The sequence below is a fragment of the Chiloscyllium punctatum genome, chromosome 4 (genome assembly GCF_047496795.1).
Source record: "Chiloscyllium punctatum isolate Juve2018m chromosome 4, sChiPun1.3, whole genome shotgun sequence".
NCBI lineage: Eukaryota > Metazoa > Chordata > Chondrichthyes > Orectolobiformes > Hemiscylliidae > Chiloscyllium > Chiloscyllium punctatum.
In genome coordinates this window covers 84,430,861-84,446,927 of record NC_092742.1, presented here as the reverse complement: position 1 = coordinate 84,446,927, position 16,067 = coordinate 84,430,861, and the positions used below count along the sequence as shown (strand labels likewise).

Here is a 16,067-nt window from a genome sequence, read left to right as displayed (position 1 = left end):
AGGAAATCACGTGTTCGTGGTTCTGTGAAAGGTTAGCAATGAGAGGGTTTATTTTTGGATTGCTGAAATGCTATCTGTATCTAATTCCAACTGCCTGGATTTAAAGCCAAGCCGTTGCAAAAGCTGTGGCATTTGGAGTAAACTTGGGGAGCAGCGGCTTGCGAAAACGATCCGGCTGCGCTGAGCCGGTGCGCTGGAAATCTCAAAGCGACTTCCGCTGTGGGCAACTGGTGCCTGCATCTTGAGAGGAGCGGGCGCGCCCCGTCCCACCGAGGCGAACTCAGCGGGGGGGCAAGTCCTCATTTCGAAGTGCGCACCTGTAAATCGCAGCTCTCCAGCTGGTTCCACTCCCCCAACCATCGACTGACTCCAGGCTGCCAAAGGGAGTTCCCATTTCGCGGCGTCCGCTCGGTTCCTGAGGACGTGGCCTTGGGAAACCCCGGGGAGTGAGTGAGGTCCTTTCTCTTTTCGGAAAAGGGTGCTCTTGTTTATTTTTTTGGGGGGGGAGGCGCCTGACGCGTCCCGGAGGCATGATCTCCCAGAGCGGTTGCAGTCCAGCTTTAAGCGTGCCCGGCTCTTCTTTGGAGCTGGAGACGCTTATGATGTAACCGGGTCGCTGCAATCTCCATCTCAATTTGCTGGGACCGGGCTTTGCAAAAAGCCTGGCTGGCTCGGGGAGAGCAAGCTTCAAGTGATGTCATCCTACTCCAGCCGGGCGAGAGCTGGCTTCGCTCCATCAGCACCTTGGACAGCGCCAAGCGCTGCTGCCTCCTGCCACTGACTGCAACCAAGCGAAACTAACGTGCACTTCAACTGGACCCCAGCTCGAGTGGGGAAGGCCGGTGGACAGGCAGCATCCTCCAACGGGTCAGAAGCGTCTGAGGCAATGATTTCCAACTGATGCATTTTCTTTTCGCTCTCTCTCCGTCTCCCTTTTCCCCTTCTGTTTCAAAATGCATTCCATGGTTTTCTAGCCTGCAGGCTGGATTTGTAGAGAGGGGAACTACTTATGGATGAGCCGTCGCCACCCTCTCTCGATCGCATTGCCCCAAGTCGAGGGAAGCCCATCATCGCTGTGCATTTTCGGAGACCGGACCGATTTCCGATCTCGGTGTAGAGCCAAAGCTGCCCCGCATGTTTGGTCCTGGATGCAACAGTAGCCCGGGTCAGTGAGAGTGAACTGTGGCCGGTAACTGATTTAAGGATTATTGGACCTGTGTGGTCTCTGTAACGAGCGATGGCAAATGAACCAGTGATTCTCAATGTTTACGATATGGTAAGTGTTAAACAACACCCTGTTGATCGATTAAAAATAAAGTCAATTTGGCTGTTCGGTAAATCCAGGAGTCATTGTTGGGTTTATTCCTCCGCAGATGTTGTTAAACAGCTCCATCGCTGTAGCACAAGGAATCGAATCTACATTAGCTGGCTTTTACAGATGGGATGATGTGCATTTGCATTGGATGGGAGAGTTATGTATAGTGCTCTTCTTATGTTAGACGAATCTTTTTTTTCTTTTAAGTTGGAATGTAACAGCATATCTTGTAAACCTATTTTGCACTAGTTACTCCTGCGTGCCATATGTTGCATTTGGTATAATAAAACGGCATTACTTTGTGATATTAATGCACAGGGAACTACATTTGTGAGACTTCTGCTACTTCAAATCTCGCAGTTAAGAGATGTTCTAACCTTTTTGTGCTGTACATTGTCAAATTATATGGAATGCAGATGGCAAATGCTTTAGCAATGTATACTGGGTATTGTAATTCAAGTAATAAATAATGTTGTGACTTCCTCATAATGATGGAGAATCGCTCTTGATATCTCTGAGGCACGAGTGTTTGGTTTTGGAGCAAGTGTAAGCAGAGACTGCCTACGGAGTTGCACCCCCCAACCTTAAGCTCACAAAGTTGAAGGGAGCAAAGAAAATGCTTATAAAAAGTTTCAACTTACAAGTAACTATCTAACTGTAGTTTCAGGATGCAATCTCAATTTGGAATTTACATGATAAACTTGTCTTACTGTAATGCCTGTCAGTGTGCTTGCTAACTTGTAACAACTCATAGACATCCTTTTTCTTCTTGATGATACACACTCGTGTGATATTTTCGTGTTATGTACATGGAAATTAATGTCAAGCACGCAAGTTCAGTCATTCGAATGACTTCTGTTCCAAGCACAGTTATTGGTACTGTCTTATTCTTATGACACTGCAAGCATCAAAACCTGAACATGGCAGATAAAAAGTGATTAATGTATTTATATTAATTATTAAGAATAACAACTCCAGCGAGTGTCCAAAAGTATGAAAGCACCTTGGGACTGAAGTGTCTACTTAATCTTTCAGGTTTCTCCTTTGGAATTGTAACAGACTTCTGTTGCACTGCAGACACTGTTGTTAACGTTCATTCAAAAATGAAACCTGGAATTAAATTAAATATCTCCATCTGCTGTGTTAAAGATACAGAGTTAGGGTCTGAAAAACATGTGAAAAAAGGAGGGTATACCACTCGCACAGACATGCCAGAACCTTGATTTCAGTTTAAAATCTATAGGAATCTTTCCAAGTATTTACTTCTGTTTTTGAACACATATTGATTACAGTCCATGCGCACTAATAAAACAACTTCTATGTGATGAAATGTCCCAAGACACGTTGCAGGAACATTTTCAAACAAATTTATAATTGAACTCTGTAAGGAGATGTCAGGACAAGAGGTAGGCGTTTAGGGTGCATCTTAAAGGAAAAAAGAAAGTCCTAGAGATGTGTTGGGAGGGAATTTCAGAATTCTGGGACCCAGCAGCAGAAGGCATGACTGTCAGTGATGGTGCATGAGTGTCAGTGATGGTGCAGGACTGTCATTGATGGTGCATAAGTGTCAGTGATTGTGCATGACTGTCCGTGATGGTGCGTGACTATCAGTGATGGTGCATGAGTGTCAGTGATGGTGCATGAGCATCAGTGATGGTGCATGACTGTCAGTAATGGTGCATGAGTGTCAGTGTTGGTGCAGGAGTGTCAGTGTTGGTGCATGAGCATCAGTGATGGTGCATCAGCGTCAGTGATGGTGCATGAGTGTCAGTGATGGTGCATGAGTGTCAGTGATGGTGCATGACTGTCAGTGATGGTGCATGACTGTCAGTGATGGTGCATGAGTGTCAGTGATGGTGCATGAGTGTCAGTGATGGTGCATGAGTGTCAGTGATGGTGCATGAGTGTCAGTGATGGTGCATGACTGTCAGTGATGGTGCATGACTGTCAGTGATGGTGCATGAGTGTCAGTGATGGTGCATGACTGTCAGTGATGGTGCATGAGTGTCAGTGATGGTGCATGAGTGTCAGTGATGGTGCATGAGCGTCAGTGATGATGCATGAGCGTCAGTGATGATGCATGAGTGTCAGTGATGGTGCATGACTGTCAGTGATGGTGCATGACTTCAGTGTTGGTGCATGAGTGTCAGTGATGGTGCATGAGTGTCAGTGATGGTGCATCAGCGTCAGTGATGGCGCATGAGTGTCAGTGTTGGTGCATGAGTGTCAGTGATGGTGCATGAGCATCAGTGATGGTGCATGACTGTCAGTGATGGTGCATGAGTGTCAGTGTTGGTGCATGAGTGTCAGTGATGGTGCATGAGCATCAGTGATGGTGCATGACTGTCAGTGTTGGTGCATGAGTATCAGTGATGGTGCATGACTGTCAGTAATGGTGCATGACAGTCAGTGTTGGTGCACGAGTGTCAGTGATTGTGCATGAGTGTCAGTGATGATGCATGAGTGTCAGTGATGGTGCATGAGCATCGGTGATGTTGCATGACTGTCAGTAATGGTGCATGAGCGTCAGTGATGGTGCATGAGCATCGGTGATGTTGCATGACTGTCAGTAATGGTGCATGAGCACCAGTGATGGTGCATGACTGTCAGTGATGGTGCATGAGTGTCAGTGATGGTGCATGAGTGTCAGTGATGGTGCATGAGTGTCAGTGATGGTGCATGAGCACCAGTGATGGTGCATGACTGTCAGTGATGGTGCATGAGTGTCAGTGATGGTGCATGAGTGTCAGTGATGGTGCATGACTGTCAGTGATGGTGCATGAGTGTCAGTGATGGTGCATGAGTGTCAGTGATGGTGCATGACTGTCAGTGATGGTGCATGAGTGTCAGTGATGGTGCATGAATGTCAGTGATGTTGCATGAGTGTCAGTGATGGTGCATGACTGTCAGTGATGGTGCATGAGTGTCAGTGATGGTGCATGACTGTCAGTGATGGTGCATGAGCGTCAGTGATGGTGCATGAGCGTCAGTGATGGTGCATGAGTGTCAGTGTTGGTGCATGACTGTCAGTGATGGTGCATGACTGTCAGTGATGGTGCATGAGTGTCAGTGATGGTGCATGAGTGTCAGTGATGGTGCATGACTGTCAGTGATGGTGCATGAGTGTCAGTGATGGTGCATGACTGTCAGTGATGGTGCATGAGAGTCAGTGATGGTGCATGACTGTCAGTGATGGTGCATGAGCGTCAGTGATGGTGCATGAGTGTCAGTGATGGTGCATGAGTGTCAGTGATGGTGCATGAGTGTCAGTGATGGTGCATGACTGTGGGTCATGGTGGATGAGCATCAGTGATGGTGCATGACTGTCAGTGATGGTGGATGAGCATCAGTGATGGTGCATGAGCCTCAGTGATGATGCATGAGTGTCAGTGATGATGCATGAGTGTCAGTGATGGTGCATGAGCGTCAGTGATGGTGCATGACTGTCAGTGATGGTGCATGACTGTCAGTGATGGTGGATGAGCATCAGTGATGGTGCATGAGCATCAGTGATGATGCATGAGTGTCAGTGATGATGCATGAGTGTCAGTGATGGTGCATGAGCATCAGTGATGGCGCATGACTGTCAGTGATGGTGCATGACTGTCAGTCACGGTGCATGACTGTCAGTCACGGTGCATGACTGTCAGTGATGGTGCATGACTGTCCGTGATGTTGCATGAGTGTCAGTGATGGTGCATGAGCGTCAGTGATGATGCATGACTGTCAGTGATGGTGCATGAGTGTCAGTGATGGTGCATGAGCGTCAGTGATGATGCATGACTGTCAGTGATGGTGCATGAGCGTCAGTGATGATGCATGACTGTCAGTGATGGTGCATGAGTGTCAGTGATGGTGCATGACTGTCAGTGATGGTGCATGAGTGTCAGTGATGGTGCATGAGTGTCAGTGTTGGTGCATGAGTGTCAGTGATGGTGCATGAGTGTCAGTGATGGTGCATGACTGTCAGTGATGGTGCATGAGTGTCAGTGATGGTGCATGAGTGTCAGTGATGGTGCATGAGTGTCAGTGGTGGTGCATGACTGTCAGTGATGGTGCATGAGTGTCAGTGATGGTGCATGAGTGTCAGTGATGGTGCATGACTGTCAGTGGTGGCGCATGAGCGTTAATGATGGTGCATGACTGTCAGTGATGGTGCATGAGCGTCAGTGATGGTGCATGAGTGTCAGTGTTGGTGCATGACTGTCAGTGATGGTGCAGGACTGTCAGTGATGGTGCATGAGCGTCAGTGATGGTGCATGAGTGTCAGTGTTGGTGCATGAGTGTCAGTGATGGTGCATGAGCGTCAGTGATGGTGCATGACTGTCAGTGATGGTGCATGAGTGTCAGTGATGGTGCATGACTGTCAGTGATGGTGCATGACTGTCAGTGATGTTGCATGAGCGTCAGTGATGGTGCATGACTGTCAGTGATGGTGCATGAGTGTCAGTGATGGTGCATGACTGTCAGTGATGGTGCATGACTGTCAGTGATGGTGCATGACTGTCAGTGATGGTGCATGAGTGTCCATGATGGTGCATGACTGTCAGTGATGGTGCATGAGCGTCAGTGATGGTGCATGACAGTCAGTGATGGTGCAATTAAAATCTGGATGCTCAAGAAGTCAACATTAGAGGAGCACAGAGATATTGGAGGTTTGGAAGAGATGAGTGATAATGTCATAGAGATTTGGAAACAAGCAAAAGAAGTTAGTGAGTCATAGAATCATGAAAAGAAACCCTTCAGTCCAACCAGTTGATATGAACCATGTTTTCAAACTAAACTAGTCACCCTGTCCGCACTTGGCCAAAATCCCTCCAATTATTCATGAGCTTATCCAAATTTTTTTTTTGAAGATTGTAATTGTATCCACCTCCACCACTTCCTCTGAAAATTCATTCCACACATCAACAGCTCTCCTTGTTAAAAGAATTGCCCCTCGTGTCCTTTTTATATCTTTCTTCTCACACGTTAAAAGTATGTCTCCTAGTCTTGAAATCCCCCATCCTAGGAAAAAGACACTGCTATTCACTGTCCTTTGGCCGACCATTTCAACTCGCCCTCCCACTCCGCCAATGACATGCAAGTCCTGGGCATCCTCCACTTCCAAACACCAGCCACCTGACGCTTGGAGGAACAATGCCTCATCTTCCACCTAGGGACCCTTCACACACATGGCATCTAACATTTATTCACCAGTTTCTTCATCTCTCCTCCACCACTTCATCCCAGATCCAGTCCTCCAACTCGGCACCGCCCTCTTGAACTGCCCCACCTATCCATCTTCCTTTCCATCTATTCTGTATAAGGTCACTGCTCAACCTCCTATACTCCAGTGAAAAAAAAACAGTCTATCTAGCCTCTCCTTATAACTCAAACTATTTATTACTGGCAACATTCTGGTAAATCTCTTCTGAACTCTCTCCAATCTAATAATATCCTTCCCATAACAGGGCAACCAGAACTGGACACATTATTCCAGAAGAGGCCTCACCAACCTCCTGTACAACCTCAACATAACATCAAATATAACCTCAACTTCCAAATCAAGGTGTTTTTTTTTAACCAACAACCATTGTAGATCAGTGAATATAGAGGCAAGAGCAAATAGAATTGAAGTAAGTTAGGATATGGCAGCAGAATTTGGATTTGCTAAAGCTTACAGAGAGTAGGATATTGGAATAGTTAAGTCTGGATGTAACAAAGTCATAGATGAGCACCTCAGGAACAGATGAGCTGAGGCAGGTGTAGAAGCAGGTAATAGTGTCTGGAAGCAGCAGCTGATCTTGGTGTTCAGGAGGATGGTGTTCACAAGCTGAACTCAGAATCAAGCATAACAACCACATTGTGAACAATCGGATTGAGCCTCTGTTGGCTGCCAGATTGAGAGAAGGTGAGATGGGAACAGAGTTTGTGACAGGGCCTTTAGACAATGACTGTGGTCTCCCCTTTATTTGTTTGGAGGAAGCTCTTACCCATTCAATACAGAATGCTGGACAAACAGTGTGACAAATCAGAGACACTGAAGGGATCAAGGGAAGTAGTGGTGAGCTGGAAGTGGATGTCATCAGCATTTATGTGGAACCTAGAATGTTTTTGAATGATACTGTTGAGGAGAAGTATTTAGGTATGGAAGCGACTGGGCTTGTATACCCTTGAGTTTAGAAGACTGAGAGGGGATCTGATTGAAACGTATAGGCTTATGAAAGGATTGGACACTCTGGCAGGAGGGAACATATTTCCGTTGATGGGGGAGTGCCGAACCAGAGGACACAACTTAAAAATACGGGGTAGACCATTTAGGACAGAGATGAGGAGAAACTACTTCACACAGAGAGTGGTGGCTGTGTGGAATGCTCTGCCCCAGAGGGCAGTGGAGGCCCAGTCTCTGGATTCTTTTAAGAAAGAATTGGATAGAGCTCTTAAAGATAGTGGAGTCAAGGGGTATGGAGATAAGGCTGGAACAGGATACTAATTAGGAATGATCAGCCATGATCATATTGAATGGCGGTGCAGGCTCGAAGGGCAGAATGGCCTACTCCTGCATCTATTGTCTATTGTCTATTGTCTATTGTCTAGTGAAAGACCATATAGAAATCCATGTGAACTGCAGAGGCAATGGTGTGAGAGCGGGAAGAGAAGGCATTGCATGTGATTCTGTAGCAGGATTAGATGGATAAAGCAACTGTGCCATTGCCCTTAATGTGGTCTCCTCTACAGTGGGGAGACAGGACACCAACTCGCAGAGTATTTCAGAGAATATTTCTGGGACACCTGCACTAAACAACCTCACTGTCCCGTGGCTGAATACTTCAACTCGCCCTCCCACTCCACCAAGAACATGCAAGTCCTTCGCCTCCTCCACCGCCAAACACCAGTCACCCGACGCTTGGAGGAAGAATGCCTCATCTTCCCGCCTAGGGACCTTTCACCCACACAGCATTCAACATTAATTCACCAGTTTCCTCATCTCACCTCTGCCACTTTATCCCAGATCCAACCCTCCAACTCGGCACCACCCTCTTGAACATCTTCCTTCCCAGCTATCTGCTCCACCCTCTGCTCCAACCTACCACCAGCACCCCCCCACCTGCAATCACCTATTGCCTTCCCAGCTACCTTCCCCCACAGCTCTACCACTATTTATCTCTCAGCCCCCTTCCCACACTAACTCACCACCCCCCACCCCCCATCACATTCTTGATGAAGGGCTTATGCCCGAAACATCAATTCTCCTGCTCCACGGATACTGCCTTACTGGCTGTGCTTTTCCAGAGCTACACCTTTTGACTCTGATCTCCAGCATCTGCAGTCCTCACTTTCTGCTGGATAAGGATGTAATAAGGCAAGTACAATTCCACCCAGTGAGCCGTAGTGGATGAGGTCAACAATATCAATGATGACATACAGGTTGAGAAAGATGACTAGCATTAGTTTAACACATTCACATTCAGATAGGATATATCTTGTGGTTATTTAGTTCTGTTTAAAGATATTAAACTTGAAGTTTAAATAAGTACAAACCAGCATTCACTCTAACTTCTTTTGAGTCTATGGGTGATTTATTACATTCACAGCCCCTGAATCTTTCTGTGCAGTCACATATAAACACAAAGGAATTATTTTTCGGTTGCTGCTGCACAGTTTACTGCAGAATAGAAAGGCATGGATTTGGAAGGTGGCAACATTATTGAAGGGGCAGAAAAAGGAGGTTTTGGTGTGGGCCAATAGTTTATAAGGACAGATGGATTTTGTTTTAAGAGTGGTCATGATGACTGATTTGGAGGGAAGGAAGACAGAGCCAGAATTGAGGGAGTTCCAAGTAATGTTAACTAATATGGAGGCCAGAAAAGAAGTTTAATGTGGGTCTCATGGACACAATGAGATAGAATAAAGCTTTTGTGGACAGAGGAACATGAGGTGTTTAGCACCTATTGGAGATTAGAGGTGTTTAAAAAGATGGTTCATAGTGGACAAAAAACTGTGAATTTCTTTTGCACCCTAGAGTGACCCTATGGAAATTAAAGACTCAATACTAAGTAGAATATCTAATCCAATTTTTAGTTATGTAAAATCTCAGTCATTTGTTTATTTTGCCTATCAAAGTCATTAAAACAGCCATATTGTATCATAACTCAATTGTGCTTGAATAGTGGGTTGAATATCTGTAGAGAATGGATCTGTCTGTTTTGGCACTATCAAGCTCATTGTAATATTGATTTGTGCTCTAAATAGATCTAGGGATTGAACAGCAATCAGGTATAAAAATCAGGATTGCTGAGCTCATAAATTAAAGGGAAAGGAAGCTTGAAATAGGTTTTTTTAAAAATTCAAAATACCCATACAGAATTTTTCATGTATTAAATATTGAAAAGAAAAGTAAAGAAAGAATTGAGGCCATAGTTTGTATGGTGAAAAACTCTGTATTACGCCTCATTATTATATGCAGGTATGTTGGAGGTGATGTCATGTTAATTTCACTGAAATTATAATCCAGGGGCCCAGATCAACGCCTTAGGAAGATGGGCTCAGATTCCTCCGTGGAAGCCGATTCATAAGCAATTGTTGTGTGATCCCATCTGGCTCACTAATTTCCTTCAAAGAAGTGAATTTTGCATCTTGTATTGGTCTTTTCTACATGTAGCCTCAGAGTCACATCAATGCTGTGGTTGACTCTTAACTGCCCTCTGAAATGACCCAACAAGCCTCTCAGTTTAAGGGAAATTAGTGATGGCAACCATTATCAGTGACATGCACACCCCACAAATGAATGAAGGAAAAAGATATAGGCTGAAGTTATCTAGCTGTGTAAATAGAATAAATTGCACATTACATACAACTTGGAGATATATATGTATGTGTGATATATATATATTCTAGCTCTACAAACAGGGTATGCAATATAAATTTACAAGCATATATGCATATCAATAAAGATATGATATAAAAGATCATAATGATAAATATTGCTTTAAATAATATTTTAGTGACCACATCTTTACACAGATGGCAATACCCCTCTAAAAACAAGACACTTACATTTGCATTCCCCTATCACAAACTACTTTATAACTCAGTTTATCACCTCTTATGGCCACGCAATTAGAATAGACCATTTAATCAGTAAAAGGGCATTCATATATTCTTTATACATCAATTCATGTGGTTTATTTTTAAGAAGAACTGAATTAAGTTCCCCTGTAAATTGAAAGTGAGCTATTCTTGCATTGAATAGCCTGTTATGACTTTTCATGTGATGAATCTGTCTAGCATTTTTCCTATTGTCCATTTCTGATTTCTTAATGCTGCTCTACATTATCTGTGGTACCAGGAATGCCTCTGTCAGAATGATGTAAATGACGTTCCATATCTGGTCAATGCAAGAGTAGCTCATTTCCAATTTACAAGGGAACCTAATTCTGCTCTTCCTAAAGATAAACCATGTGAACTGATGTATAAAGAATACTTGGGCGGCACGTAGCTCAGTTGTTAGCACTTCTGCCTCACAGCGCGAGAGACCTGGGATTGATTCCACTGCCGGGTGATTGTCCGTGTGAATTTGCACATTTTTCCCATGTCTGCACGGGTTTCCTCTATGTGCTCCATTTCCTTCTCCAGTCGAAGATGCACATAATAGGTAGATTGTCCATGCTAAGTTGCCCATAGTGTCCAAGGATGTGCAGGCTAGGTGGATTAGCCATGGACAATGCAGGGTTATAGGGATAAGGTAGGGAGTGAGCTCATCAGCGGGTTGATGTGGACCCGATGGGCTGAGCGGCCTGCTTCCACAGATTCTATGATTCTATGCCCGGCATGGTGTTGATTTACTATACATTATGTACAAAGAAATTGTTGTACATCAAGTTTAGAAACTATGCAGGGAGAAACGGTTGAAAGGCATTGTCAGTTGTTCAATGGTATCATTTCTGTTTAGTGTCAAAATATAGATAGTAGCTGGGAATGAAGTAAATAACTCCAGTGGGATCTGTAAATGAATATAGATAACATCATAGAAGTAGGAGCAGGTATAAGCTATACTATATATCTATATCTCGCACAGGCTTTGCCATCCAATAAAATCATGGCAAATCCTGTATCTAACTGCACTTTCACATTCCTTTCACATTCTGTCTCATAAATAACTATACAGCCATATTGAGCACACAGACAGCGATACATGCTAGCTGCTCCTTATGGAAAGATGAAGATCCCTTTGGTTGCTATACATCAACCATTTTGTAAATTGAGTGGCAGGATTTCCCCAGGACACTCATTGTAATAAAATTATATGTACCTTCTTTTAGGATAATTTTTGAATCTTTTCTTTGTGGTAAAATGGGTTATTATCCCATTATTGTGATTATATTGTAATTTGAGCATATTTTCCTCACAGTCTTGGTTGATATGAGAGGAACATGTTCCACATTTCTTTACGATGCTAATCTTCACTACAGCCAATGGAATGTAAATGTAAAACAATGTAATTTTAATAGAGATAGCAAACTGGTCAGATTGTGTTGCAATGTAATAGATACTCTAATATATGCATTTTAAGAATAATTTTAATGCATTACATCCTTCTGCTTTAGTATTGTTTGCAGCACAGCATTTGTACAACGTACAATCGAATCTTGCCATAGACATGTGACTTCTACCTCTGTTGTAACTTCCTTTCACTTTAGTTGTGTCAGCCATTAACCACATCACACAAAACTTTATGTCAGAGGTGAAAAGCTAAGACTGAGTGAATTTTCAGAGCTTTTAAAGCACCAGCCACAATAATAACCAGCAAGGAAGAAGGAAATCTGCAGTTGCAACTTTAAGGTGAGTTACATTTTCACTCCCTACTGCTGTGGAACTGAAAGGCATTATGAGACAAAGTTGAATTTTTTTTCCACTCTGTGGCAAAATTATGAAATAGATACAGAATCAAATGAAAAGACTGAGCATGTAAGAGTAGCAACTGTGTTTCAGGAACAGACAGCTATGAGCTGTATTGTAGCTTAGGTCTCACTGAGGAGCAGAAAAATCAGACATCAGAAATTTTGATGGATTCTAAGATAAACTTCTAACTCTATATTAATATTACCCATGAAGATATATGCTCAGCATCAGAACTTGGAAAAGAGGGAGATGATTGATCGATATTCAACAGCACTGATACATTTTGTTCAATCCTGAGAGTTTGGGCAACTGAAAGAATATCATATCAGAGGTAGAATGATCTTAGCCAACAGGGAGCAGATAGAGTCATAGAGATGTACAGCATGGAAACAGACCCTTTGGTCCAACCTGTCCATGCTGACCAGATATCCCAACCCAATCTAGTCCCACCTACCAACACCCGGGCCCATATCCCTCCAAACCCTTCCTAGTCATATACCCATCCAAATGCCTCTTAAATGTTACAATTGTACCAGCCTCCACCGCATCCTCTGGCAGCTCATTCCATATACGTACCACCCTCTGTGTGAAAAAGTTGCCCCTTAGGTATCTTTTATATCTTTCCCCTCTCACCCTAAACCTATGTCCTCTAGTTCTGGACTCCCCAACCCCAGGAAAAAGACTTTGTCTATTTATCCTCTCCATGCCCCTCATAATTTTGTAAACCTCTATAAGGTCATTCCTCAGCCTCCAACACTCCAGGGAAAACAGCCCCAGCCTGTTCAGCCTCTCCCTGTAGCTCAAATCCTCCAATCCTTGTAAATCTTTTCTGAACCCTTGTAAGTTTCACAACATCTTTCCGATAGGAAGGAGACCAGAATTGCACGCAATATTCCAAAAGTGGCCTCACCAATATCCTGTACAGCTGCAACATGGTAGGCGGCACGGTGGCACAGTGGTTAGCACTGTTGTCTCACAGCGCAAGAGACCCGGGTTCAATCCCCGCCTCAGGCGACTGTTTGTATGGAGTTTGCACATTCTCCCTGCGTGGGTTCCCTCCGGGTGCTCCAGTTTCCTCCCACAATCCAAAAGTGTGCAGGTTAGGTGAATTGGCCATGCTAAGTTGTCCGTAGTGTTTGGTGAAAGGGTAAATGTAGGGTCTGGGTGGGTTGTGCTTTGGCGGTCTGTGTGGACTTGTTGGGCTGAAGGACCTGTTTCCACGCTGTAAGTAATCTAATCTAACATGACCTCCAAACTCCTGTACTCAGTACTCTGACCAATAAAGGAAAGCATACCAAATGCCGCCTTCACTCTCCTATCTACCTACGACTCCACTTTCAAGGAACAATAGTCAGCAACACTCCCTAGGACCTTACCATTAAGTGTATAAGTCCTGCTAAGATTTGCTTTCCCAAAATGCAGCACTTTGCATTTATCTGAATTAAACTCCATCTACCACTTCTCAGCCCATTGGCCCATCTGGTCCAGATCCTGAGAAGAGAAAGTTACTCTCAAGTGAGCTATCTACATGTGCAAAAGCTCTGAGATTATTGATCATCAACTAGAGCATGTTAATCGGAGAACAGAAGACATTTTGCACTATGTTGAGTGAAGGCTGGATATAAATAGCATGTTGGAAGAAGGAAACAAATATTTGCAGAAGAGCGAACATAATGGTCAAGGCTAGAGGACTGGATGTAAATATCGTGTAGGACACCACACCAAAGACTTGAAAACATGTCCATCACAGGGAAAGTAGAAAACAAAAAGAAAAAAAAGACTACCTGAGAGATATCAGCTGATGATTCTGTTTGAATCATTTGACACCACGCGACTGCTGGCATTGTTAATTCTAAATATGATAATCCTTTATGGCTGTTAGAATGGTGACTGCAGAAGACAGCACCAAATGAATGTGAAGGATCAGACTCTGGTGCTTTGTGCAACATTATGAGCTTCACAGAATGATGCACTCAAAGGTAAGGTTGAGGTTATATGTTGGAATGATTTACAGGTGTTGGTATTAAACAAAATCCACTCCCCATAGCCGAACTAAGTCTAATGCTTGGACTTAACATTACATGTGCTAGAAGATATTTGCAGTGTTTTGCAGATGATTAGGCCACTGGTAACAGATCCTAGAAGAATATAAAAAGTTTTTATAGGTCTTGTGTACCTTGCTTGTGACTATTGTTTCAATGTAGAAGAGCATGTGAGAGCAACTCAGTATCTGTGAGGGAGAGTTCCATCCAAGGGATCTTAAATAATACTTTAAAGAGATTTCACTATCCACTGAAGAAATGTTGTCACAATATGACAGAGCAAAGCTATTTACAATCATCAGTGCATAGGATAGTTACTGGTAAGTGAGTCTTGATGAAAGCTGTAGCTAGGTTTTACATGTCACTCGGGGGTTACAGATAGTTGTGCATGTGGTTTGACATTTTCACTGCTCAACAAGAATTAACCAAAACCAATGGCATGAACTAGTCCATGATCTTCCCAGAGAGGAAGGTATTGTGGTGATCTGTGGTGATAGATAGAGAGACACAACAGATGAAGATATTGCTACACAATCATAATTTAGTGTAACTGTTAAGAGAATTTACTGGCCGACCAGAAGCTGAATACGACGATGCAATTGAAGATGCTTGAACTCAAATGCATAGGTCATGTGCTGACAGAAAAATGATGTTGCCTTGATTCTGGCATGATGAAGGCTACTGCAGTAATGCATTGACCAACAGATGTGGGAGTAGTGCAATGATTTGTTGGATTCATGAACTATCCACAAAGTTCTTCCCTAATTTATCATCTGAGTACAAAGCTCACCACTAGGAGTACACAGTGGTATTAGGACACAGCAAAAGAAGTCCTTTTTTACTTCGATCAAAAGATAATCCATAACTGGTTGATATGATCTGTAAGTCATCAATCAATCGACATCAAATTTTGAAAGTGGGACTGATGAGAATTAACACAATGCTTTGCTAATGAATGATAATTTCTTTGTTGACCATGTTTGTTGGGTATGAAACACAATACACGAGGCACTAATTATTTGTTAGTTTTCATTATTTATTAATCTGTTAATCTCTAAGATTATGGCTGTTTAATTTGCTGTGCAACCTCAAGTTGCAATCTAGGAAAATTTCAGCTTTACAATGTTAGTTACAAGTAGGATGTTAGAAGAAAACAAATGTCTTACTAAAACGCATGCAAGAGGTATTGGGATCATTACCCACATTCTCCACTTAAGGGCAGCATAGTAGCTCAATGATCAGTATGCTACCTCACGGCACCAAGGACCTGGCTTTAATTCTAGCCTCTGGCAACTGTCTGTGTGGGTTTCCTCCTTGTGCTCTGGTTTCCTCCCACAGTCCAAAGATGTGCAGGTTAGGTGGATTGACCATGCTGATTTGCCCATAGTGTCCAGCAATGCGCAGGCTAGGTGGATTAGCCATGGGAAATGTAGGGTTGCATGGTTGAGGTAGCAAGTACGGGTTTGGCTGGGATGCTCTTCGGGGGGTCAGTGTGGATTCAATGGACCAAACGGCCTGCTTTCACACTGCAGGGATTCTATGACTCAACTAAAAAGTTTTTTCTGATTAAAATGTAATGAGTTTAGGAGTATTATGTCAATATAAATGAAACATACATGTAAAACATGTTAAATAATAAGAAACAAGCTGAAGTGATGTACTGTACATTAATCACCGAGATTTAGAATAGAGATCTGGAACACTCTCTTTCAAAAACTGCTGAGGATAATTTCATTTAATTCTGAGATTGGAGATTTTCTTTAGGCAAATGTATTTAGGTACCATATAATCAAGCTCAGTACTGTTGGATTGATTATTTAGTTGAA

At 43.3% G+C, this 16,067-nt stretch overlaps 1 protein-coding gene across 1 annotated transcript in view; it reads left to right on the top strand.

Annotated features, from left to right (window-relative positions):
* The first annotated feature begins 239 nt into the window (after positions 1-239).
* The window catches only part of LOC140476491 (deubiquitinase DESI2), a 244,552-nt gene continuing 228,724 nt past the window's right edge, over positions 240-16,067 (top strand). Inside the window, exon 1 of the mRNA XM_072569198.1 lies at positions 240-1,276. Within this exon, the coding sequence (XP_072425299.1) occupies positions 1,238-1,276 (39 nt within the window). The 5' untranslated portion in view covers positions 240-1,237. The remainder of the gene's footprint in view (positions 1,277-16,067) is intronic.